The sequence below is a fragment of the Elephas maximus genome, chromosome 13 (assembly GCF_024166365.1).
Source record: "Elephas maximus indicus isolate mEleMax1 chromosome 13, mEleMax1 primary haplotype, whole genome shotgun sequence".
Lineage (NCBI taxonomy): Eukaryota > Metazoa > Chordata > Mammalia > Proboscidea > Elephantidae > Elephas > Elephas maximus.
The window spans coordinates 56,555,575-56,582,788 of NC_064831.1; the positions used below are offsets into that span (position 1 = coordinate 56,555,575).

General features: G+C 46.8%; 1 protein-coding gene across 1 annotated transcript in view; it reads left to right on the forward strand.

Annotated features, from left to right (window-relative positions):
- The window catches only part of MAP2K1 (mitogen-activated protein kinase kinase 1), a 96,797-nt gene that overhangs the window by 61,762 nt on the left and 7,821 nt on the right, over positions 1-27,214 (forward strand). The window contains exons 4-7 of the mRNA XM_049905335.1: positions 569-646; positions 1,196-1,247; positions 22,246-22,370; positions 25,045-25,246. Coding sequence (XP_049761292.1) covers positions 569-646; positions 1,196-1,247; positions 22,246-22,370; positions 25,045-25,246 — 457 coding nt within the window. The remainder of the gene's footprint in view (positions 1-568; positions 647-1,195; positions 1,248-22,245; positions 22,371-25,044; positions 25,247-27,214) is intronic.

Consider the following 27,214-nt stretch of genomic DNA (forward strand, 5'->3'; position numbering starts at 1 on the left):
ATCCTATAATAGCTCTCTGATTATTATAATAACCTTATCATTGTTATCATCCTCCTTTTACAAGTTGAATAACTTGGTAAATGTCATCAAGATAGTAAGGGCAAAAGGGAGATTAGAATTTAGACAGTTGGCCCCAAAGCCTGCCTTCCAAACCACTGTTACGTGTTGTTGTTTGTTAGCTGCTGTTGTGTCGATTCGGACTCAGCAACCCTATAGGACAAAGGAGAACTGCCCCCTAGGGTTTCCAAGGAGCAGCTGGTGGATTTTGGTTAGCAGCTGAGCTCTTAACCACTACAACACGGGAGCTCCATTGTGTTGTCAGTTCAGTGCAAATCCAGCACTTTTTCTGACCACTGAGTTTGCCTTTTGCTTAATGATTGTTCGTGGGATTTGTGTTACCAGTTATTTGAAACTTCCCGAAATGTTTTGCATTCATGACATATTTGCAAACCAAAGGGTGCTTACCACTAACCCAGGAGGATTTGCATTCCCTTTCCTTGTAAAATTTAACCCTTGAAAGAAGAGTTTGGAACACTGTCACCAAGCGGGTTGTTGTTCTTATTCTCAGGATGGGGGTTCCTTGGATCAAGTCCTGAAGAAAGCTGGAAGAATTCCCGAACAAATTTTAGGAAAAGTTAGCATTGCTGTAAGTATGTGGTGAAGTTGTTCTTCCAAGTCCCTTTATTGATAAGTTCATGAATTGGTAGGAAATGGTTAAGGGTGGAAGGTAGAAAGTCAGTGAGGGGAAAGTTGATAAGAAAAGTGTTTTCTCACTAGAATTTTCTCTATCTAGACGAAACTTAGCCTTTCCTTCTCTTGCTTTTGTTAGAAGTAGAAAAATGATTTTCTCTATATTAAAATCTTCTGTCCAAGAGCATTCCCATTTGTGGTACCAGAACACTTCTTTTTACATTGCAGATTTAGAAAAAATGAAGATTCAAGCAAAGTGATTTTTGCTTTGTTTTGTTTGATTTTCATTTGTTTCATTTTTAACCTGATATGACAGGTTAAAAATGAAACAAAAGAAAGAATAAGAAATAAGAATAAAAAATAGTAAGAAAGAATAAATAAAGAATAAGGAGGGCAATTTTGTGATGTTAGATGAAAGACTTTCCAGATCAGTTTAAGATAGATTGAGTCTTTTCTAAACTACGTTATTCTCGTTCACCATCTTTTTATGTTTCCTTTCCTCTAGGTAATAAAGGGACTGACTTACCTGAGGGAGAAGCACAAGATAATGCACAGAGGTAAGAACTTACTTGCCAGCTATTATATTTTGAATTTTAGTTGCTATGCAAAGGTTATCACATCCACTTTTTTGGGGATGGGGGTCTAAAAACCTTTTAAAAAGTGTTTTTAATTCTTCAGTACAAGTTTCTATTTGATTTAGTAGCCGGAGCACCAAGTTCCACCCTCTCTTTGGTTTGTAGCACACCTGTTACCTGAGGCCATGACAGGCCCATCCCCCAATGTCTGTTCACTAGACTAGGTTGTGCATTGGCCCAAAGTAGTGCCCAACCTGACTGGGTATGAGTTTGACTATAATAGGAACTCTGGCCTCTTACTAAGGTGCATAATACACTCACCATATGGCCATACCACTGTTTGGTATTTATCCAGGATAAATCCAAACATATGTCCACACAGACTTGTACACAAATGTTTAAAGCAGCTATATTTTTTAACAGGAACAAGCAAAATAGGCAAAGAGATGAACATACAATGGATTACTATTCAGCAATAAAAACAAACAGGCTGCTGATACACACAACTTTGATGAGTCTTAAAAACATTTATGCCGAGTGAAACAAGCCAGACGCAAAACAGTACAGGCTGATGCCACTTATATAAAATTACAGAGAAAACAACAATTAATCTATAAAGTAGGTCAGTGGTTGTCTGAGGGCCTAGAGGGAGGTTAAATTCAAGGGGCATGAGGGAACTTTTGAGGTGATGGAAATGCGCTGTCTTAATTGTGGTGGTAGATACATGGGTATATACATGCACCAAAACACTAACTGTACACTAAAGTGGCTGTGTCTTATTGTATATAAATTATACCTCAATAAAGTTTCTTTAAAAAAAAAAAAGAAGCCAGAAGAAATAAAAATTGAAAACCCAGTGCTGTTTACCATGTTGCTCCAGCTGCAGTGGTGCTGACAGGGACAGATGTAGGGAGGGAGGGCTGAGGAAGAGTTGAATGGACTGGGGAATTGACTGGCCTGCTTACCAGCTGCCATCTTTCCATCAGTGAGTGACCTGAGGTCTGAGGTTAGCCAGTTTTGCCAAGACTGACTCATGGGTTCATTTCTAACATTCTCACCCTCCCGCCTAGAGTTCTTTCTGTTAGTACAGCTTCTTCCAAACATGGATCTTTCAGGTCTTCACTTAGAGCTCACCTATGGGACAGTGTTCACAAATATTACAGCCTGTGAATGGTAAAGAGCAGTTATGATTCAGCAAGTCTGGGTAGGGTTGGGCCCAGGAATCTGAAAACTTTAAGATGGGCACTGATTTTTAAATAAGCACTGATTCTGACGCTGTGCTTCATAGCCACACTTTCAGAAACATTGCATTGGAGAGAGAGTAGCCAGCTCTGTGGGCTGTCTAGAGAGAAAAAGAGGAATGGTGGCTCCTCTCCAGTGGGCTCCTGGGAGGAGACGACAAATAGACAATGAAGAGGAATGTTGTACAAATGTTCCTTCTCAGTCCTGGGAAAAATTCTTAGAATATTGTTAGGTTTCTGTCCGAGGCAGACTTGTGTGTTGGAATTTGCATGGACAGTCTACAGTTTGTGCATATGGCTCCAATCTGTGCATCTGTTTGTTCCAATCTGGGCCATCAAACTGCATTGCTGAGGGTTAGAGATTATTCAGACAAGAGGAAGAAAAAGGTAAAGGGAGAGATGTTTAAAAAGTAAAACTAGACTTACACAACATGATGAAGGTAATTAATGCCACTGAATGGTACATGTAGAAAATGATAAAAGGCAAATATTTTATGTATATGTACACACACACACACACACACACATACTATCGCAAATCAGTTTTAAAAAGAAGACTGACCATACCAAGTGATGTGGAGCAACTGGAATGCTCATGAACTGCTGATAGGAATCTTAAATCAAGAAATCAAATGACACTTGTTTTGGGCGAATTTGCTGAAAAGACCTCCTTAAAGTGTTGAAAAGCAAAGATGTCACGTTGAGGACTAAGGTGTGCCTGACTCAAGCCGTGGTGTTTTCATTTGCCTCATATGCATGCAAAAGCTGGACATCGAATAAGGAACTCCCTGAGTAGTTTATTCATCTGTAAAATGGGGATACTAATAGTACTTATTTCATAAAGTTTTGAGAATTAGATTTTCTCACAAAGTCATTAACAGATGTTAGCTAATAGAAATAATGTTAATATTTAGCTCAGACATCTCTTCTTCCTAGAAGCTTTCCCATCAACTCAGCCCTCCCCAGAGTGGGTGAAGCACTCTGCCTCTGTGTTGGCTCCTTTGGTACAGCATCCATCCTTTTCTTACTGTAGTAAAGAAGGATCATTACTTAAGGAGGGCCCATTGTGCACCAGGTGCTGTACCCTGTGCTTTATGTCCCTTATCTCATTTATAGTTCAGAATAACCTTGAGAAGTAGGTACGCTTTTCTTATTTTACAGATGTAGGAACCAGAGCTCGGAAAGTTTATATGTCTGTCTCTGCCACTAGCTTGTGCATTTCTTCAAGTCAGAGAACATGTCTAATTCTTCTTTCTATCATCAGCCCCTAACATAATAGTCCTCCTCCATAAAGGTTTGTGAGATGATGGGATGTATGATTAACTTGTGCCGGAAAATACTGAGTCAACAGTGAAACTGAGCCTAAAACCCCTGTCTCCTAACTCTTACCACAATGATTAGTCCATGGGCAGTTCTAGCGAGTCCTTCATTTTTCTCTACCATGGGCCTCTTATGTGCCATCTTTGTGTTTATCAATGGACAGCTCTAACTTTCTGTTCCAAATGACTCACAGTGATCCTATAGGACAGAGTAGAACTGCCCCATAGGATTTCCAAAGAGCAGCTGGTGGATTCGAACTGCTCACCTTTTGGTTAGCAGCCAAGCTTTTAGCCACTGAGCCACCAGGGCTCCAAAGGGAGGAAGGTTTCAGCTCATTCCAGCTTGCTTTTTCTTTCTGCATGCTGCCCCCACCTTCCCAGGGCTGTCTTTTCTGGCTTCACCAGTTGTTGCTCTTTGGCACGAAGAGCTGCTTTGTGAGCCAGGCGGGTCTCTGGACAGGCAGTTTTGGTGGAGAGTTCACCACTTGCCCAGCCAAGACAGGGAAGTCCAGCAGAAGGATTTCTGTCTCCAGAGGCAGTGCGTATGTGGGCTGGGCTGGCCCGACCCAGCTGCCCAGCTTTTCAGAATCCTGCTGTCTGTAGGTTTTCTCCAGAAGTCCTGAAAGAACTCACTGTGAGGCCAGGACTGTGGAATGGTGCTCTTGCACAACTTGATTCCCAAACGAGAAGCCCAGTGAGGGGATGAATCCTGGAAACCTGAGTCAGGGGGCGATGAGAGAGCAAGGACTCTCCCTGCGTCTGCCTTTAGTCTACCTCACTGCCAGTAAGTTTTTCTCCTGGTCTAGATATGGTATTTCCTAAGGAAATTTAAGCTCTGTTTCTTCACATTGTACCCTTGGGAAAAAACTGGAAAGAGTAAAGAGGCTTTTTCTCTGTCTCAAATTTTTATTTACTCTTATTTGTTGCTATTTATTTGCTAGAGATAGCTTCGTGGTTACTTCAGTTAGCTTTTGCCACATAACAAACCACCCCAAAACTTAGTAGTTTTAAACAACAGTTTATTACTTTTGTTTCATTCTGTGGGTTTGTTGGGCCTCTCTCCCCATGTGGTTTCTCGTTCTTAGGGAGGCCAAAGCCCTGGCTGCTTCTTATGGTGGCCTTAGGGTTCCCAGTACCAAGAGGTGGCAAACCCCAGTGCTCAAGCACCTTTTAATCATCTGCAGGTGTCAGGTTTGTTTGCTAATATCCTACTGGCTAAAGCAGATCACATGGTCAGACCAAGATCCTAACAGAGATGAGTCCACCTGTTGTTGGGAGGAGCTGGAAAGTATTGTCACCTTTTTTTTTCCCCCCACTCTATCACAGTGATTAAAAGTTCAGGATTTGAATCCTGACTATGCTACTTATTGTGTGACCTTGGGCAAATGATGTACCTTCTCTGAACATCAAGCAAATAGAGAAAACAACCTGTCTATAGGGTTGTGAGGATTAATGAGATAATGCATGCAGAGCAATTAGAATAGCACCTGCCCCATAAAAAAAAAAAATTTTTTTTTTTTAATTAAGTGCCACATAGTAGGCACTTAATTATGTTAACTCTTGCTTAGTGGATGAATTACTGTAGGTCGTTATGGTTGTCAGCAACACAAAACTGCCTGGCTTGGTTTAAGCTTCCCAAAACTTATTCATTAAAAGGATCCTAGGGAAGCTCAGAGAACCCTTTGAAAAGTTGAGCCCACAAACCTTGATAGGGCAAGAGCCAAGGGCCACCCTGGGAATCTTGGCTGGGAGGCTGGATGATTCAAGCAGAAGAACAGCTGCCCCAAGTCTACTACTACTGCAGTGTTGCTGCCAGTGGGCCAGTTGGCCCTTCTTCGCCTTTCTTGGGGGTAGGCTGCAGGCTCCATCCCTCATGCAGGTTTCGGGGGACACCATTCTCTGCTGCTGAGGTCTGGAGGGTTGGAGGAGGTCAGCACTTTTATGTTAATTTGATGCAGACATTTCATTTCAGGAATATGTTGGTGATAAAAGCCAGGCAGGCATGTTGTTGCTGCGTGCCATTGAGTCGTTTCCGACTGATAGCAACGCTATATGACAAACTGCCCCATAGGGTTTCCTAGGCTGTAATCTTTATGGGAGCAGATCGCCAGGTCTTTTCTGTTGCAGAGCAGCTGGTAGGTTTGAACCGCCAACCTTTGGTTAGTTAGCAGCCAAGCGCTTAACCATTGCGCCACCAGGGCTCCTTAAAGCTAGGCATACCAACTTACTCTTTAAGTGACAGGGAATGTAATAATGTACTTAAGAGACAACGACTGTTTTTTAGGTACCACTTAGGTATTACTTTTCCAAACAGGTAGTGGCCTCTCGAAAGTTTTTCATTCACCTTCCCTCAGCTGGGTGAGTGTATTCTGGCCCTAGTGAGGTATGCAGCCTTGTGTGCATATGTGCCTAAAAAAAACCAAGCCTGTTGCCGTCGAGTCAATTCTGACTCATAGCAACACTATAGGACAGAGTAGAACTGCCCCATAGGGTTTCCAAGGAGTGGCTGGTGGATTCGAACTGCCGATCTTTTGGTTAGCAGCTGTAGCTCACCGTAGCTCTTAACCACTTCACCACCAGGGCTCGCTTATCTGAGTAGGTCTCCTGTATTTCTGATGTGTCCCTGCAGGATGGGAACTTAGACGTAAGCACGTTCTCACCCTCATTCCTGAAGTGATTTGTTTCTGCCACCATGGAGCAGGACTTTCTGGGTAGGACATTTACAGCTAATATTCCTGATGTCTGAGGCTCTGGGCAGCTATTCTGAATTTTACCCATTGCATTGGTTCACTGTGATCTGTCCCGGTGCTGGTCCAGAACATTGTATTCTGTTTCCTCTGGGTATCCAAAGGGAGAAGCAGTCTGCGCAGCTCAGCCTGGTGTATGTGGTTGTGGGCCGTTGATCAGGGGTGGGTATGGCATCTGGGGCCCTCGGGGAGTGTGAGTTTTCTCTGAACCTCCAGGTGACATTCTGGTGCACAGTCACAGGTAGGTATACGTACGTGCCCCTGCATGGTTATTCACGACCCTCTCCTCACACGTTCTTGTCCCAACCCAGAAAAAATCATATTTGTAAAAAGTAACTCATGTTCGTTAAATACCTACCAAGTGCAAGCTACTGGGTGAAGCACCACGGAGGGCATAAAGATGGCTCAGAAATGAATTGTGTCCTCCACGAGCTTAGAATCCAACAGGGAAAAGAGACAGATCTGTAAACGACTCTTAATATGAGATTGGTGGAACACAGCCAGTGTCGTTGCTGTAGCAGGCATCGCTGCCCTGCCCCTTTGAGGACTAAGGTGCGCCTTCCCAAGCCATGGTATTTTCAACTGCCTCATTTACCTGTGGAAGCTGGACAGTGAGTAAGGAAGACTGAAGAAGAATTGATGCCTTTAAATAGTTGTTGGTGAAGAATATTGAATATACTGTGGATTGTCAGAAGAATGAACAAATCTGTCTTGGATGAAGTACAGCCAGAATGCTCCTAGTCATGTTACCGAGAAGTACTAGTCCCTGGAGAAGGACATCATGTTTGGTAAAGTAGAAAAAGAGGAAGACCCTTAACAAAATGAATTGACACAGTGGCTGCAAAAAGGGCCTCAAACATAGCAACAATTGGGATGGCACAGAACCGGGCAGTGTTTCGTTCTGTTATACATAGGGTGGCTATGAGTCAGAGCTGACTTGACAGCACCTAACAACAATAAAGCTACCCTGCCAGCTTTCAAATAGGGTCTGTTGCAGCCTAATTTATTAGTCACAGCTCTTTTGTTGTGTTCGAAACCCAAGTCAAAATTACTTAATCAGGAGAGGGTGTATATTGGCTTGGGTCACCAGGAGGTTCCAGGCAGGCGTGAATCTGGGGTCAAAATGACAGTCTCACGACTCTCGTCATCTCTGGGCTTTGCTCATCCTTGTGTGGGCTTCCTTTCTGTTCAGATTCTCTTTACCAGGGGCATCTGTTCTTCAGTGTTCCCAGTCCTGGAGAAAGAGCCCCGTCCACTCTTCCCAGCATCTAGATCAATGCTTGAAACACTAGTGGACTCTGATTGGCTGTGCTTGGAGCACCTGCCGACTGCTGGACTAGTCACTGTGCCCAGGGGACTAGAGTACTCTGGGTGGCCACCCTGGGTCATATGCCCACCCCCATGGTAGATGGGTCCCTGGATTGACATTTGCTGTTTAGAGAGGAGCATATCCCAAAGGAAGAAGAAGGGTCTTTGTTTTTTTTAGCAGTTTTTTCACTACCCACCACCTCCCAAAAAGAAACATCAGGTCAGGAAGACAGAGACTGTCCACTCGGGGTCAGAACAATAATCAAGCAATTACTGCAGGTGTGGGCAAACTAGTCCTCAGGCCAAATCTGGCTAGCTGCCTATTTATGTATGACCTACAAGCTAAGAATAGTTTTATAAAAATTTGTGATATAACAAATGATATGAAATTCAAATTCCAGTGTCCATAAATGAAGTTTTATTGGCATGCAGTCGTGTTCATTTGTTTAACTATTGTCTTTGTCTGCTTTGGAAACGCTGGTGGCATAGTGGTTAAGAGCTGTGGCTGCTAACCAAAAGGTCGGCAGTTTGAACCCCCAGGCGCTCCTTGAAAACCCTATGGGGCAGTTCTCTTTCCTATAGGGTCGCTGTGAGTCAGAATCGACTCGATGGCAGTGGGTTTGGGTTTTTTTGGATACGTCTGCTTTTGCCCCATAAGGGCAGAGTTGAGTAGTTACTTGCAAAAGAGACCATGTAGTCCTCAAAGCCTGAAATATTTACGATTTGGCCCTTTGCAGAAGAAGTTCGCTGTCCCCTGAGGTAAGGGGAAGAAGAAGACTCCCTTGGCTGAGGAAAATTTAGGATTATAGCACAAAACTCAGACTTTAGCCGGTCACCCTTGAGTTCTTGAGGACAACATGATGGATGACAAAGCCAGGAGGGAGGATTTTTTCCTGACCTTGAAGCTCCTAAAGGAATTAGCCACAGAGGTTTCCATTTAGTCCTTCCGTTTTCTGTGGCAGCAGCCTGTGGAGGAACAGGGTCCTCAGCAACATCACAATTTCAGGCTCCAAATTCTTCCTCCCACGTCAGTCATAGCAGAGTCTGGGCTTGCTTTTGACTCCCAAAAGGCAAGGCCTGAAGCTACCAGAGTTTATTTTTTATTTTGTGGCTGTTTTACAAGCTGTTTGTAGTGGACTTGTATGCAAATGAATTTCTGAGTGGCTTCTTCTGCAGCCCTCACCTGCCAAGGCTTTTCAGGAGTCCTGCCAGGCTTTCCTGAGCAGAAAGTCAGGGTGCCCACTGCTCCCCCGCCGCACCTTCCGGGGCTTAAGGCTGCACAGGGTTCTGGACTGAGACGGTCGCCATCTCTGTAAGGGGTGGGGGGAGTGCACTCTGCCCCTCAGATCATAAAAGGTCAACCATGGTGTCCACGAGGCAGGGCCTGGCTATGTCTCTGCTTCCCTTGCCCACCAATCTCATCCTCCAGCTGTGTGGGCGACAGCTTGAAGGGACAGTGAATTTGCAGGGAGAAGGGATTCTTCTTGACTCTGTGGAGACTGTCCTACCTTGGAGGTGGAGAGACTCAAGGGGTGGCTACTTAGGGAATCCAGTATACTGGTCTCCTGGTTAGAAATATGAGTCACGAACTCTCTGGAGTTGTCTCACCTGCTGGATCCACAGCAATGGACATGGCTGCAGGTGAGCTTGTCTCTAAGCTCCACAAGAAAGGCAGGCAGGACATGGGTTGGGGGTTGGTGCTTCCTTGGGTCCCTTTAGGGAAGCTTCTGGAAGAGGTGCTATTTGAGCTGGGGTTTGAAGCATAGGAAGAAATAATAGATGTATGTCAGGGAAAGGACTACAGAAAGAGGGAAACACGAGTCTGGCACGGAGCCAGGAGAGCACAGACCTGTTCCTAGAGGAGACAGCAAGTAGCTGGGGCTTCTAGAACAGAGGGTTCTGATGGCAAGTGGTGGGAATTCAAGTAGGGAGGGTAAGTTGTGGCGGTGAAGGAGGGTCTTCAGTGCCATGTCAGGAACTCTGCTTCACCATGGGCAGCAGGGAGCTCAGGCAGGCGGGGTGGGCAAAGCCATCCTTTAAGGAAGGGGGCTCTGACTGGTGAGGCTGATTGAGCTGGAGAGGGGAGAAGGCAATGCGGAGGCTGTAGCAGTGGTCCAGGTGAGAGATAATGTGCGTCTAAGATGGTAGCAGAGTAAAGAGAGAGGAGGAGACAGATAGGGGAGAGGGTTTATTCTAGGCAATCCCTGGAAAACAAGGTGGGCCTCCCCAGAGAGCAAAGAGCAGGTACTGGTATGGGAAGATGGGGAGGGGAAGGAAGACTTGCCCCATGGCCCTTTCCAAGGTGGTTGTGGTGGGAAGGAACAGTCGTCTGTGCCCTGAGGCTGCACCTAGTCCCTTTAGGAAGGGCCCAGCACCCTGGGCTGAGAGGTGATCTAAATTCTCATTTCTAGGGAAACCTGGGGCTGGGACTGCTGCTGTTCTTAGTTACAGATAAATTCTTGTGGAGGCTCTTGGGTTTCGGGAGAGCTGGCTTGATTTGAAAGCCTGGTGACCAAAGAAGGGCAGATTTCATCCACCAGCAGTCAGGCAAGATGGCAGTCAGTTTACAGTGCCTGACACCAGGGAGTGACAACATAGCACGGTGTGTGGGTGGGAGCCAGTTTAAGGCTCCAGAGCACCAAATTAATTAGAAACAAGAGAGATGGGGTTTTCTTTTTAATATGGAAACAGCGTTTCAAAGTTTATCCTTGGAAGTGAGTGTTTACCGCCCTGTGAAGGGCCTGTACTGCTATTAGGTGGTGGGGGCTGCATTGGACCCCCAGAAAGCTGCTGCTCACCGGGCAGCCTCAGAGCCAAGCATCTTCTCCCTTTGGCATTGTGACTACAGACTGCTGGAAGGTTCCCTCCTGCTCAGCCACTGGCCACTGAGGGATCCTGGCAGAGTTGCTCAACATCTCTAAGCCTCACCCCGTCATGGCGTTTAGGGGTAATCTCTCTTGCCTTCTCCATCTCCTGGGACTATCCTCAGGATCAGGTGAAACCTTTGGACCACGTTTTGTGTTAACAGCATCACAGTTGTGGCATTTAAAAGCCCCTTTGAACGTATAATACTGGAGCTCCTGAGAAGCAGACGGCAGCCCCTGCCCTCCTACAGCTTCTACTTCTAGTTGAAGAACCAAGACTATACCTTAAAAGTCAGCTAAATTTATATGAGTGAATTGACATGAGGTGTGAGATTTGCCTTAAAATACCCACTCTCACCCCCTAAAAGCTAAGGGTTATAGGTGAAACCAGATAGGCAATGAGTGGGTGATTGTTGACGCCAGGTAATGGGCACACGTTTAGTTGCCCTAGTCTCTACTTTTGTGTTGAAAAAAAGAATTACTAGAAGGTGGCATATGCTACTAACATTTATTCTATCAGACCAGCTGTCTTTACCAGACTAGAACCAGTGCCCCTGGCTTTTACAGTCTAATTATCAGAGATCAAGAGCGGTTCCCAGCTTCAGGTAGAAAATCCTGAGGAAGGACTCTGGTTGGACTGATAGGGGCCATGTGCTCAGACCTGGGTTGGTGGGGGTAGGGATGGAGAACTGTGATTGGCCCAGCCGGGGTAGGGGCCTGCCCTGTGGCCACCGCACGGGGTTTTCTGATTGCCAGTCTCTACCTGAACCAGTTGGTTGGAGTGAGGCGGGAGCACCAACCCCAAAGGGGTATGTGTGTGTGTCTGTGTCTGTGTGTGCGTACACACTAAACAGTGAATGCCTGTTGTATCTGGCTTCCATTTGTCCTTAAATTGTCCTACCATGCTCTCGTCAGTGCTTTCCTTTAGGGGGCCTGTACCAAGCTAAGCTAGAAATGACCGATGAGTGGTTCCCTCAGCAACTTTTCAGACTTTCTGATGAATCATCCTGAGCTGTGATCCAGGCACAAATAGCGATGCCTTTCTTTGGTGGAGCCTAAACCAAACCAAACTCATAGCGACCCTATAGGACAGAGTAGAACTGCTGGGTCACCATAAATACAGTCTTGTTGCTGGAAAAGTCTCCCATTCTCCATTTAAAAGGTCCCTGGGTGGTGCAGAGGGTTTGTGTTGGATTACTAACCTAAAGGTTGGCGGAAGAAAGGCCTGGTGATCTATTTCTGTGAAGATGAAGTCCAGGAAAACCTTATGGAGCAATTATACGCTGTAACACATGGGGTCGCTGTGAGTTTGGATCCCCTGGATGGCCAAGGGTTTGGTTGGCTTTCTCGATTTAAAAATGAACAGATCTCTGGCCTGTCTTCACCTTTCTCTTTTTCCACTGTCCTTTTTTTTCCTTTCCTCCTGCTGAGCAAAATTAGCCTTCAACAGGTCAAAACACTTTGTTAGGTGATTTCTCTTCCTTGAATAGTGTAAAGTATCCACTTTAACAATGCTGTTCTCCTGTCTGCGGGTGGTTGATTGGTTTTGTGATAAATTGCATACCTGCTTGTCTTCTGGAGTAACCCAAGTAGTCTGGAGGTGGGAATATACTGCTTAAAGGCAAGTTCTTTCAACAGAAAGATTACTTTATGACCTTGGGCATGGGCACAGAGCCTTATTTCCATATCTGTAAAATGGGTCTGTGCCTGTAAGTATACTAAACCCACCAAACCCACTGCCTTCCAGCTGATTCTGACTCACAGTGACCCGGTAGGACAGAGTAGAACTGCCCCATAGGTTTTCCAAGTCTGTAAATCTTAACAGCAGACTGCCACATCTTTCTCCCATGGAACAGCTGGTGGGTTTGAACCACCAACCTTTCAGTTAGCAGTTGAGCACTTAACCACTGTGCCACCAGGACACCATCTGTAAGTACAGCCACATATTATTATCACAGAGTCATTAGAAATGAGAGGTCAGGGAATATGAGGTTTTCCCTTTCCTACCCCTTTCCTGCCCTCTTCCCTCCCCCCCCCCCTTTGCCCTCTTGCACACACTTGGGGTCTCTCAGTTTTCTTGTAGTTATCCTTTTTATAAGTGTAGCACCTATATCCATTTTTTATACCTGTTGCGACATCTTATTTTAAAAATGTAGAACATCTCTTGGAATAGTGTGTGCAAATGAGAACCAATTCCTGTACTTTTAGTAAATTCTGTATAATTAATGCTTAACTGTCAGGGTTTGGGTGCCTTTTTGGGGTGGGGGCAGGGGTGGTGATGAGCAGGGAATTGGGAGAGAGGGCCTGCAAGAGGGTAGAGAATGAAAGCATTTCAAAACTAATGAATCTTGGGAGAGAAGAAGGAAATTAAGAGGCAGTTGCTGGACTTGGCTGTAGAAATCTACTAAGTGGAAGGAATGAAAATAGTTGCCTTGTTGGGACCTGGCACCTGAGCTCCAGGGTCTCCCCCTTTGAACTCAGTTGTTAGGCAGAAGGAGGTGGGAAACACAACCATTAGTTCCTGCTGTCGGCACGTTTTCTCCAGGTTAGAGTTGTCAAGAGGGATAAATGGGCTGCCACGGAGAAGGAAGCAGCATTCGCTGCCTCAGCTGGGGCGCATTATTTTCTCACACTCTGGAATTCAAGGGTTTCAGCCCACTCCAAGTCGAATCCTGTTCCCAGACATAAAGCTTGTTCTACATCTGTAATGTGAGTAAGCCTTTCCCCAACTGTATCTTCAATAAAATGGCTTTTCTGAACTTTGGGAGTGCATAGAACTCAAAGTGCTGTGCCGATAGTCTGGCTATCTGGGGTCAGGCTATCTAGGCTTTGGAGAGAGCACTAAATCAGAATCCCTGAGTTTTAACCCCAGCCTCTTCCCTAAAACTCACTGTGTGACCTCGTTGGGCAATGTGCCCTCTTGGGGCCTCAGTTTTCCACATCTGTATACAGGGGTTTAGGAGTCCTTGAATGATGCAGACAGTTAAGAGCTAGCCTGCTAACTGGAAAGTTGGCAGTTGGCACCTACTCAGAGGTGCCTCAGAAGAAAGGCCTGTCAATCTGCTTTCGAAAGATCACAGCCGTGCAGACAGCCGTGTGATGCATTCTACTCTGCATCACGTAGGGTCACCAGGAGTTGGAACTGACTCAATGGCAGCTGGTTTGGTTTTGGTTTATACAGGGGTTTCTAATGCTTGTTTCTGTAGTTACTATGAGGATTAAAGAAGTCAAGTCTTTAAAGGGCCTGGCCATAGCAGGTGCTTGCTTGATCAGAGCTGTTGTGGGTTTTCTTCTGCCGGCCCGCCTGTCCTACCACCTTGTTAGCTGGGGAAAGACAAAAACAAAAAACAAAAACCTGTTGCCATCAAGTTGCTTCAGACTCATAGCGGCCCTATGGACAGAATAGAACTGCCCCCTTGAGTTTCCAGGGGGGCACCTGGTGGGTTCGAACTGCTGACTTTATTGGTTAGCAGCTGTAGCTCTTAACCTTACTCCACCAAGGTTTCTGCGGGAAGACAGGAAGGGGAGAAATCTAGAGCCTCTTTTGTACATCTTGGGAAAGCTTGGGTAAGGAGGTTACAGGTAATAGCTAATTGAAGGTTTGGGGATTTTCTCAGAATTTTTATTATCTTTGTTCCTTAATTAACTCCCTGAGGCCATGGATAACGTGTATGTGGCTCTGTTGAGGTGATCTGACTTCTAGGGTCAGCCACCTTTCCTCTCACCTGTTTTTTAAGGTTCTGCCTGGGTTGCGAAGACCATTTCCAGTCTAAAAGTCACTGTTAGAAAAAAACTCATTTGCCTTTTTTTTTTTTTTTTACCTGTAACTCACACTTATCCAACTTCTTTTTGCTTTTGCATTCCGTCTTTGTCTCAGATGAGCCAGAGGGGGGTTTCTGTGGGCCTTGGCTTCCCTCCCCCCAGCCTGTTCTTTTTCTTCTGTGCTCCCCACTCCCACCTTTGTTTTCTGTTGTCCTCCTCTCCCCACTGTTTCTCCGTGCTCCACTTTCTTCCATCTTGCATTCTTCCCCACCACCCTCCAGCAGGGAGTGCAACTTCTTTTTTAAAAATTTATTTTATTTTTGTTATTGTTATGGAAAGTATATGCAGCAGAACATACGCTGATCCAACAATGTCTACACATACAATTCAGTGACACTGGTTATGTTCTTCAAGTTGTGCAGCCATTCTCACCCTCCTTTGATGAGTTGTTCCTCTTCCATTAACGTAAACTCACTGTCCCCTGAGTTTCCTATCAAATCTTTTGAGTTGCTGTTGTCAGTCGATCCCATATAGATAGATCTTAAAAGAGCGCAATTCTCAAGGGAAACATTTGTTACTAGTTAAGCTAAACTATTATTTGATTTTAAGAAGACTTCAGGGGATATTTTTGTTTTAAAGTTTTAAAATTATCTCAGGGCAATAGTTTCTGGTCTTCATCCAGCCTCCATGGCTCCAGAAAGTCTGGAGGAATGCAGCTTCTGTTAATACTAGCCTAGGCCAAACAAAACGCAAATACTCAAACATGGAGGGAAAAAATGAGGGCTGACCTTAGTCTTGGTACACCTGCCTGATGGGGCCTCATCAGCTGCCCAGGCTGCCCTCGGAAGGTGGGGCTGGTTAGAAGATTGTAGACTCTCCAAGCGCACAGTGCCCATCTGTGTCTCTGCCCTTAATCCTGTGTGAATGTGTTCTTGTTGTTTTGGGTCTGGAGATGGCTCTGTGAACAGGTACTGTGTCCTTTGTACTCCTAGCACAGCGTAGGCACGCAGCAGGCGCTCCTGAAGTGTTAACAGAATAGACAACCCGCTGAACAGCTTAATTCAAGCATCACCCTCTTATTATTGAAGGGTCAGAAAGAGAACATGGGGTCTGTTGTAGAGGGGGGCTCATGATTTGAACAACATTTGAGGGCTCTCCTGGAGGAGAGTGGGAAGGAAGCCAGTTAAATCTCCCAGGACTCCAGGAGCGGCGCCATATCCCCAAGTAGGGAAGGGGACTCGGAAGAACTAGGCACCCAGAAGTGGAGATGAGAGGGTGAGTGGGGAAGGAGGATGTTCTAGAAGCGGAAACCAGCACAAGAAAAGGCTCAGAGGCTAGACTCTTAAACACAGGGCAGTTAGAGGGAGGCCATCCTGAACCAGGAGAAGGTGGAGGCAGGGATGTGTTGGGGCATGAAGTTGGAGTGGTAAGGAGAAAATGGTGGAAGGCCAGGCTCTTGGGCAGAAGGGAGCCATTGCAGTGGAGCAACACCCTATTTGTGTGGGTGTTACTGTGCAGTATGGGGTAGAGGCGGAAGGTAACTGGTATCTTAGCTACCTAGTGCTGCTGTAACAAGTACCACAGGTAGGTGGCTTTAATGTATAGAAGCTTATTTTCTCAGTTTAGGAGACTAGAAGTCCGAATTCAGGGTGCCTGCTCTAAGGGAAGGCTTTCGCTGTCCGGGGGAAGATCCTTGTCTCAGCTTCTCTAGCGTTCTTCTCAACCTTCCTTGGAGATCTGCACGTGGCCTCTGTCTTTACCCCATTTGTGCTTGCCTTCTGTGTCTCATCTGCTCTTTTTATGTCTCAAAAGTAGTTAGGTTTAAGACACATCTACAGTGATATGGCCCCACTGACAACAAGGAAACCCTATTCCCACCACTACCCTTTTCCAAATCACTAACAGAAACTCAGTGCCCCCTCAGTATAATTCCCCTTCCCTCCTCCCTCCCATCTTGGTAATCACTAATAGACTTTGGTCTCTAGGTATTTGCCTAGTTCATATAAATGAGATCACACAATATTTGTCCTTTTGTGGCTGACTCATTTCACTCAGCATAATGTTTTCAAGGTTCATCCATGTCATAGCACGTACCAGGACCTCATTTCTCTTTATGACTGAGTACAGGCCCTGTTTTAAAGCAACAGAGTTGCACTGGCTAAAAAGAACAAACCGAAAAAACCAAGCCGGTTGCCGTCAAGTCGATTCCAACTCATAGGGACCTTATAGGACAGAGTAGAACTGCCCTATAGGGTTTCCAAGGAGCAGCTGGTGGATCTGCACTGCTGACCTTTTGATAAGTAACCAAGCCCTTAACCACTGCACCATCAGGGCTCCGGCTAAGGAGCCAGGAGGCCTGTATGCAAGTCCTGACCCTGCCACCTGCTCTAATGCAGCCTTGAGCAAGTCACTTCACTGCTCCTGGGTAGGGCAAATGGTTAACGCACTTAGCTGCTAACTGAAAGGTTAGAGGTTCGAGTTTACCCAGAGTTCCCCAGAAGAAGGGCCTGGTGATCTCCTTTCCCAAAATGAGCCATTGAAAACCCTATGGAACACAGTTCTACTCTGACACAGGTAGAGGGGTTAGGATTCTCAGCACATATTTTGGGGGGCACAATTTAATACATAACACTGGGGACAGGAAAAACGGGGGCCAGCAGGGGGTGGCTGTTTTGGGAAGAAAACAGGTGCCACAAGCCCAGAGATCAGGAAACAATCTCCCTGGCCTTATGTAACATCTTATGCCTCCTTTCTGCCCCAGAGAAGAGCTGGGGTTCATGGGGGTGGCCTTGGAGGAGCACACCCAGCCTGGTGTGTACAGTGGCACACTGTGGGTATAGCAGGCCCAGATTTCCAAGGAGCTTTTCCCTGTCAGGCCTTCGGGGTCACCCAGGATGGGCAGTGTGCAGTGTATCTGGCTCCTAGGACCCATGTGGTGCAGGCAGGGGGACCAGCTCAGAGCTCCCTGTCTTCTTCTCAGACCCCACTGAGCTCTGCAGTGTTGATCCCTAGGGCGTTGGGGGAGCCAACGCTGACAGCCAGAAATGTTACATAAGCTTGAAAAAAAAAAGAGGCTTGCTTTCCATGTGAGTGGACATCAGATGAAAGGACAGCCACAGCAGCAGTAGCAGTGCAGATACTAGCTGAGCAGCACCTGGAGCTCAGAAAGGCAGTGTCTAAGGCACAGAGAAGGAGTTTCCCTGGGGCCTGGGGAGGGCGGCGCTCTCTGCTGGGTAGTGAGGGGTGTCTGGCTCTATGAACTGCTAATCTTTGAGGCCAGCCTGTGTAACGATCAATCCTCGTAATCCTCTAACACTGTGAGGTATTGAAATGCCCATAGTCTGGCAGACCATCCCTGGCCGCCATCTTGTGAGGTTGTGATAGCTGTGATTATTATCCCTGCCTGGGGTCCTGGTGCTGCAGTGGTTAAGGGTTGAGCTGCTAACCAAAAGTCGGCAGTTCGAATCCACCAACCACTCCTTGGAAACCATATGGGGCAGTTCTACTTTGTTCTATAGAGTCGCTATGAGTCAGAATCAACTTGACGGCAATGGGTTTGGTTTTTGGTTACCAATGGGCAGACCAAGGCCCAGAGCAGTGAAGTGACTTGGGTAAGGCTGCATTAGAGCAGGTGGCAGGGTCAGGACTTGCATACAGGCCTCCTGGCTCCTTAGCTGGAGCCCTGATGGTGCAGTGGTTAAGGGCTTGGTTACTTATCAAAAGGTCAGCAGTGCAGATCCACCAGCTGCTCCTTGGAAACCCTATAGGGCAGTTCTACTCTGTCCTATAAGGTCCCTATGAGTCGGAATCGACTTGACAGCAACTGGCTTGGTTTTTTCGGTTTGTTCTTTTTAGCCAGTGCAACTCTGTTGCTTTAAAACAGGGCCTGTACTCAGCCATAAAGAGAAATGAGGTCCTGGTACGTGCTATGACATGGATGAACCTTGAAAACATTATGCTGAGTGAAATGAGTCAGCCACAAAAGGACAAATATTGTGTGATCTCATTTATATGAACTAGGCAAATACCCAGACATCAAAGTCTATTAGTGATTACCAAGATGGGAGGGAGGAGGGAAGGGGAGTTATACTGAGGGGACACTGAGTTTCTGTTAGTGGAATGATTTGGAAAAGGATAGTGGTGAGGGCTGCATGGAGTCCCTGGGTGGGGCATATGGTTAATGCACTTAGCTGCTAACTGAAAGGTTAGAGGTTTGAGTTTGCCTAGAGGTGCCTCAGAAGAAAGGCCTGGTGACCTACTTCCCCCAAATCAGCCATTGAAAACCCTATGGAACACAGTTGTACTCTGACACACATGAGGTCTCCATGAGTTGGGGTCGCCACGAGTTGGCGTGGACTTGGTGGCAGCTGGTTACTGGAGGGTTGGTTACACAACATGATGAATGTCATCAGTGTCACAGAATCGCATTTGTAAAAATTGTTGAATTGATAAAACATTTTGTTAAGTATATTTTTACCACATAAAGCTTCCCCCAAAAGCAAAAAACAAAGAGACCCAAAAAAAGGCCTTACAGTAACACCTGAATATGCCACAACGACCATCCGGAACAGGAGGACGCTCAGGCCAAGTAGTCTAGCCACAGGGATTGAAAGGCCAGGTATTAGGGGAAGAGAGGGGCTTGTATCTGAGACTCTTCCTGTGTGCGCTCCATGTCAGGCTTCAGTCTCTTTGTCTGGCCTGCTCTAACTCGAGGCGTGAGAAGAAACAAAAGAGTTAGTCCCTTTGGTAATCTCCCCATGTGCATGGAATCTCCAGTAGGCCACACGTCTCACTCCCTCACTTCACCCAGGTGGTTGCCCAAGTGTTACCTCCTCACGGAAGCATTCCCTCATCACCTCATCAAAACAGCACCCCCTCACTTTCTAAGCTCTTGTGTTGTTTTATTTTTCTTCATGGTACTGTAACCACCTGGCGTTACACATCTGTTTGTTTACTGTCTGTCTCCTCACACTGACATTTAAGCGTCACAGCAGTGGGGATTTGGTCCATTTGTTCACTGCTGTCTCTCTGGGAGCTGCATGGTGCCTGCACATAGTAAGTGCTCAGTGGACATTGGACAGATGAGTGAAACTGTGGAATAATATGGCTGGAGGGTGGCGGGGAAGAGGGCAAGTCTAGGCATCAGAAGGGCTGCACTCTGGTTCCACCTTCACCGTTTTTGCTGTGTGACCTCGGACTAGTCCCTGGACCCCTTTGGGCCTTAAACTCCTCGTCCCCACCACAAACGGGAGGAACCAGATGCCCTCTGAGGCTACTTCTGGTGCCCATATTCTGAAAATGCTTGTACAGGAGACAAAAGGGGTCTGTGGGAGAATTTGGAAGGAGCCTGAATGGCTGTAAAAACACCGTGGGTACGACATCTGACCTCCTCTAACGTCACAAGGGAAAGGAGAATCAAGATCAACAGCCCAAGGCTGAGTCCTGTGAGGCAGAGGTCAGACATTCCTCCTCTCTCTCTCGTCTTTACCAGTTCTGACACAAACCGTCCCTCCCACGGCACTCTCTCCTTCCCTTTTGGGTTCAATAGTTCATTGCAATGGCCAGAGAGAACTCAAAGACAATACTCATGATTATGGGGTTTATTAGGGAAGTTATACGGTATAGTTCAGGTTCGGGAATGCTCAGGGTGCAATTCTTCCACCAGAACAGCCTCTTCCCAGCTGTGCTGCAGGCATGCCTCTCTCTTTGGCCCCTCAGCCTCTGCCTTTGTCACTCTGTGGGCTGAGAAGCCCATTGTGGTGCCTCCTGCCAGTCTCTCCTGCCTTGATGGTGGTGAAATCCTCTCCTTCCCGTATCTGGGATGGCTCATTTCAAGCCCAGCAGGATGGCAAAACTGACCAGTCCCTTTGGTGGGCCACAATTACCCCATCTGCACAGTCTCACCCAATCACCTGGGTGGAAGTTACAAGACCATGGCAAGAAAGGCCACGCAAAAGTGATCCATTGCACCACAGTGGCACAAGTGATTGGCAATCAGCTGCTAACCTAAAAGTTGATGGTTTGAACCCATCCAATGACTCCATGGAAGAAGGGCCTGGCAAACTGCTTCTGTAGAAATTAAAGCCAAGAAAACCCTATGGAGCAGTTCTACTCTGTAACACATGGGTCACCATGAGTCAGGAGCCAACTTGGTGGCGGCTAACACCAATTACAACAACAATGGGGCTTGGAAAAGTCACCTGGGTCTCGTATCCTGTGCTCCTTACTGAAGAGCCTGACCTGGAACCAGTTGGCCGAGGAGGTGACATTCTGGGTCTTAGAAAGACTGTGTGATTGCTCTGTGTGCATGTATGTATACATGTGTGTGTACACACACGTATGCTAACATGTCAGTGTACACATTGGGTTTACATTCATCCATTTGAGAAGCTTCTGTGAGTGTACGTGTTGAGTTTACATCCATTCTTTCAACAAGCAGGAATTGTTCTGGCTCCCAGGTTATAGTGGTAACACAGACAACGTCCCTGCCCTCATGATGCCGAGGGTTGGGTAGAGAGGGTGAAGCTGCCAGGGGACTGTGGTCACAACCTGGGCAGGAGGTGATGAGGCCTAGGTGGGGGTGCATAGGTGAAGGACATACTGGAATATTAGAGGGTAATCCCCCCGCTCATTTTACCCTTGGAAGACTACTTAAATGGACCTATTGGAATGTCTTTAAGAATAAATAAATGTATCCATGTGAAAGAGCGTTGAAGGGAAAAATAATAAAATACTAATAATAGTTCTGGTAAGTTGGAATTATGGATGGTTTTTTGTTTTGTTTTTTTACCAATTTTCTACATGGTCAATGTTGTGTTTTATCACATCTATCAGAGACTCCCTGTCAGAGTTTATGGTTTTGTCCCTGCTCTTGAGTGGGCCTTCCTTGTTTGCCAACATCTGCCTGAAAAGCCCTGGCCTGGGGACCTGCACCAAGGTCGAGCCTCAGTTTGCCCACCCGTAAATGAGCATAAGCGGCACTTGCTGCCCACTTTACAGGCAGTTATGTGAATCAGGTGGGAGAGAAGACATTTGGAATTGTCAATCTCTCTCACAAAGGGAGTGCTGACAGCAGGAGTTGGTGGTTGTGTAGGGGAGGCCTGCTATCAGGGTCTGGTGCTGAGGGCATGACATCGACCCTGAGGGGCAGTTTTCATTAACAGGGTAGATGTGCAGGCTGTTAGGGGTGACTTCAGTGAAAAAGCATCTTAAGGCAGCTCCTAGCCCCTGCCACACATACAACCCATAAACTCTGCGCATGGTACATGTGTCAAGAGCAGGAAATCCTGTCCTACTCCATCCCCTCTGAGTCTGTGGTCTGTAGCCTCAGCAAGCGTACAGGCCATATTGTGTTTTTTTTTTTTTTTTTTCCCTATCCCTTTCGATCCAACCACAAATATGGTATTTCACCAGCAGGGGTGGTTGAAGCAACAGACTTTGAAATCTTGACTATTCATGATAATGGATCCCTACCATGGGCCATCTGTGGACATCTGCTGTCTTCCTGTCCTGCCTCTGCGGCAGCTTGTCATCTCATCTCCTGATAGTCCTTCCTTGAACTCAGAACGAGGAGGAATAAGGGACTTAAGTGTCCAGTGTGTGTCAGCCGAGGTCTGGCTCTGAGATCGGGGCTGTCCTGGGACCGGTGGTCAAGGCTGATCTGTCTGTGGGCACAGACCCTTCTCCTCCCCGACCTATCTGTGGTAACTCCCTGCTTTTCTGTTTTCTTGTCCTTGCAGATGTCAAGCCCTCCAACATCCTGGTGAACTCCCGTGGGGAGATCAAGCTATGTGACTTTGGGGTCAGTGGGCAGCTCATCGACTCCATGGCTAACTCCTTCGTGGGCACCAGGTCCTACATGTCGGTATGAGCAGTGGGCTCCATTTTTAAGCTTCTCTTCCAGCAGGAATGGGGCCAAATGGGTGCATTCTCCTGTGGATCCAGGGCCTTGCGTTGGGTGGTGAGACTGGGGGGCAGAGGGATGAGGGCACCATGGAGATCGCAGTCTAATGGGGAGATGATCCTGGCCTTGGCCTTGGAGCATAATTGGTGTATTGGCACATTGGCTCACTAGAAGAGGGCATGCCTGTAGCTTTAGATGTTTCCCAGATCTTGGCTTCCATTCTGAAGAGGTGGTGAGTTCCAGCTACCTCTGGGTATTCCTACCTGATTGTCATCAGATGCTCAAACCCTAAAGTCCCAAACATGAGCCCACCCCAAACCGTTAGCAGTAAATGGCATCACTGTTTCCTGGTGTCCCAAGGTAGAAACGTGATCACAGCTTTTAAGTTCCCTTCCAGCTCCCCATCCTTCAGCATCCAGTGGCCCCTAACTCTGTTCACAATTGTTTTCTAGTCCAGCCTCTTCTTTCCCTTCTCGCTGCATGTCTCCCAGTCACCTCCCCCGTCTCAGCCCAGAAAACCTGGCCCGCGCTGCCACCAGAGTGCTGTGTGGCTGTCCCCACATCCGTGGCTGCATCAGCATCTTCTCTTCCCTCGTAGAGACGAGGCCGTAGGCATCCCTGTTGTCCTCAGGGCCAGGTGCGGGGCCTGGCACGTGGCAGGTGCTCAGGAAATGCTTGGCCAGTGGGGTGCATGTTCGGTGAGTGAGTGGAGGACGCATGCCTGAGAACAATTTGGAATGGTGAGAATGTGCACGTGTGCTGAAGAGGCACAGGGTAAAGGAGTGTTCGAGTGAGTGGGAACCTTTCTGGAGGTAGGGGACAGCTCAGAGGCTTAGGATGCTTAGTGCGTGGAGAGCGCTCTTTGTGCTCTCTTTCAAAACACTTTCACACGAGTGAATGATCTCACTGGAGTCCTGTAATTATGCCATCAGGTAAAGATGATTGTTCTCATTTTAGAGATGAGGAAGTATAGACTGAGGGCAGTTGAGCACCTTGCCCACCTAACCTTGCAGAGCCAGGATCGAAAGCTAATCTCCTCCTTGGCAGTTCAACAGTCCTTCCACAGCACACCCTCACTTGCCTCTTGGTAGGATTTTGATAGCAGACCCTGGCCTCTTGGTGTGGAAGTTCATGGCCACATTCCTTCCTGCTGGCCCCCGCCCCCACTGAGACTCCAGCTAATGTCAACATCACTCACCCGGGTGCTGACCCACATCCCAACCCGGCCACTATAGTGACTCACAGCCTTTAAGAAACATCCAAACCCACAGGTCCTTCAGAACCCGACCCCCTTCCCCAGCCCTCCCCTCACTGCCTCTTCTCTAAATGCTAATAACTGAGCAGCCGACACCCCAGGGCACTCAGCTGCCAACTCTCAAGTTCAAAATCAATGAACGGGCCCTGGGACTTATTGATCCAGGGTTTAGTGGCGTGGTTTTTGTGGTTATGTGGTCAGTTCCAAAACAGTCTAGTGTTGGAGTTAGTGAAAAATAATTTGATGTCTAAATAAATATATGATAGTCAGAATAGCTAAAGTTTTTTATGTAGGGCTTTTGAAATACATGTGATATTTAAAATAATGCTCAGTAAAAATGATGCCTTTGTATAGCACTTTTTTTACTCTTTTCACCAATAACAACTCATATTTTATAGCATTTTACAACATCTAACATACATTTTCATTTGATTTGACCTTCTTAATAACCCTGTGCATTAAATTGTTGTTGTTAGGGGCTGTTGAGTTGATTTCAACTCATAGTCACCCCATGTGACAGCGTAGAACTGCCCCATAGGATTTTCTAGGCTGTAACCTTTATGGGAACAGATTGCCAGGTCTTTCTCCCACAGAGCAGCTGGGTGGATTTGAACCACCAACCTCTCGGTTAGAAGCCAGGTGCTTAACCATTGTGCCACCAGGGCAGGCATTGTTACTGTTAATGACATCATCATCAGTCCCATTTTATAGATGAGGAAATCGAGGCTCAGGATCACGTAGCCTGTAGGAACTTAGATCTCCTGACACAAATCCTTTGCCTTTTCTACCATTCCATGTTGTCCAAGGATAGACTTTGAGTCAGTGGCAGAGTGGATCTTAGAACTCAGCGTTCCAGACTCAGGCCAGTGTCCTTTCTACTGACTGCATCACTCACGGTGACCCATGTTCCAGAGACTTCATGTCTCTGACTCGCATGACAAGATGAGTCTCTTAGCTTGGCCTCGGACAGGCTGCTGCACATGCAAAACTGTGGTCAGGCTGGGCAAACCTGGACCCACAGGCTGTGGTGGATGCACTCAGTTCACGGGAGATAGAGGCTGGAGGAGGGGTCAGAGCCGCAGGAGCCACCTTGAGTAGGTAAACACAGTATTTGGGGGCAGGCAGGAGGCCAGATTCAGGAGGTTCTGAACCGGGATGTCAGCTCTCAAGATGAAGGGACAGAAGAAGATAAAATGCATTGGCAGACCAGGGCCAGGACTGAGCAAAGCAGCCCACTGTCCTGCAGAACAAACCCCTCAAGGGGCAGGAAGCCCAGGCCAACCTGGAGACCTCTCTGAGCATCCCTGGGGACTCATCCACCCACCTCTTCTGCTTGGGCCGAGTTAGGTGATTATAATTGTGTGTCCATCTCTCCTGCAGCCAGAAAGACTCCAGGGGACCCACTATTCTGTGCAGTCGGACATCTGGAGCATGGGGCTCTCTCTGGTGGAGATGGCAGTTGGGAGGTACCCCATCCCTCCTCCAGATGCCAAGGAGCTGGAGCTGATGTTTGGGTGCCATGTGGAGGGAGATGCAGCTGAGACACCGCCCAGGCCAAGGACCCCTGGGAGGCCGCTCAGCTGTGAGTGCCTGTCTGGGGTTTCTGGAGGGCTGATTATCTGTACATAAGCCCCAGACTGACCCCTGGCCCTGTGGCAGGCTGGGGGCAAAGGGGAAATAGGGCATGGGTCTCCACGTTATTACCACCAACTTCCTACTATTTGTTGGGTGCCTACTATGTTCCAGGCACTGTGCTTAGCTCTTTCTGTTCAGTATCGTTTTTTTTTTTTTTTTTTGGTCATGGCATTTTCTTCTTATTTTTTTATTTTGGTCATTTTTTTAATTTTATAAAATTCACCGTTTTAATGTATAAAATCCACTGGTTTTTAGTATAGTCACAGTATTGTGCAGCCATCACCATTATCTAATTGTAGAACATTTCCATCTTACCAATTAGCAGTCACTCCTACCGCCCCCGCCCCCAGCCCCTGGCAACCGCTAATCTACTTTCTACCTCTCTCGATTTGCCTCGCATTACTTATTTTTAGTAACGACCCTGTATGGGAGCACTGTTATAATCTCTGTTTTATAGATGAGGAAACTGAGGCACAGAGCAGTTAGCATGCCAAGGTCACATAAGCTTGTAAGTGGCCAAGTCTGACTCCCAAGATGATAAACACTATGCACGACCACTGGCCTCTCTGAACGCGAATATTGTGAAGTAAACCTGATCCTTAGTGAAGATTCTGGCCCAGCCATCATTTTCATATGTAGTTTCTATCAGGAAGCTCCTGTCTGACCAGGGAGATCTGATCCATGAGGCCCATATGGGAGAAAACAGAAACCAAACCCATTGCTGTCCAGTTGATTCTGAGTGGACCTGCCGCATAGGGCTTCCAAGGGGTGCCCGGTGGTTAGCAGCCGAAGCTCTTAACCACTGTGCCACCAGGGTTTCCCCATGTGGGAGAGAGTGTGTATAAAGGGAGACAAAGAGGGGACTGGGAGGAGGTTGGCAGATCATTGGAAGAGCTGGTGGCTCTGGTCCCTGAGGCTGGTCTATGACTCTGAGGTATTGTTATGGATTGAATTGTGTCTCCCAAAAATATGTGTTGTAAATCCTGACCTCCATGCCTGTGGTTACAATCCCATTTGGGAATGGGTTGTTTTTATTATATTAATGACGCAGGATTAGTGTAGGGTGTGTCTTGAGTCAGTCTCTTTTGCGATATAAAAGAGATTAAAACAAGCAAGGGAAAGAAGCAGAGATGGGGAAGGGAGATGCCAAGCCACATGAAGATTGCCCAGGAGCAGAAGTTCAGAAGAGACAAGGACCTTCCTCCAGAGCTGACAGAGAGAGCGCTTTCCCCTAGAACTTGGACCTCTAGCCTCCTAAAACTGTGAAAAAATTAATTTGTTTGTTAAAGGCACTCACTTGTGGTATTTCTGTTATAGTAGCACTAGATAACTAAGAATTTGGTACTGAGAAAGTAGGGTGCTGCTCTAACAGATACCTAAAATGTGGGAGCAGTTTTGGAATTAGGTAATGGGTAGCGGCCAGAAGAGTTTTAAGGTGCCTAATAGTAAATAGTAAAAGCCTACATTGCCTTGAAGAGACTGTTGGTAGAGTTATTGACATCAGAGGCAATTCTGAAGGGCTCAAAAGGAAGTGAGGAGAGCTATAGAGAATGTTTCTGTTTCTATTGTCTTAGAGAATACATGTGGTGTCAGCAACAGAATGTTGCTAGACATTTGGATGTTAACTGTGCTTTTGGTGAGGCTTTAAAACAGGGCTCCGAACCAGTTCATTCTGGTTTGAACCCCTGCTGCAAATTTGCATTTCTAACCAGTTCCCAGGAAGTTATAGGTAAGAATCACCTGGGGGATCTTGTTAAAATGCAGATTCTGATTCAGTCTGTCTGGCTGATGAGATTTCTAAGCAAGATCTTAAAGGGGCCACATGGTTTCTTCTTGCTTATAGTAAAATGTGAGAGGAAAGAGACTTAAAAATGAACTGTGCAAAATAAAAACAAAACTTAAAGATTTGGAAAAT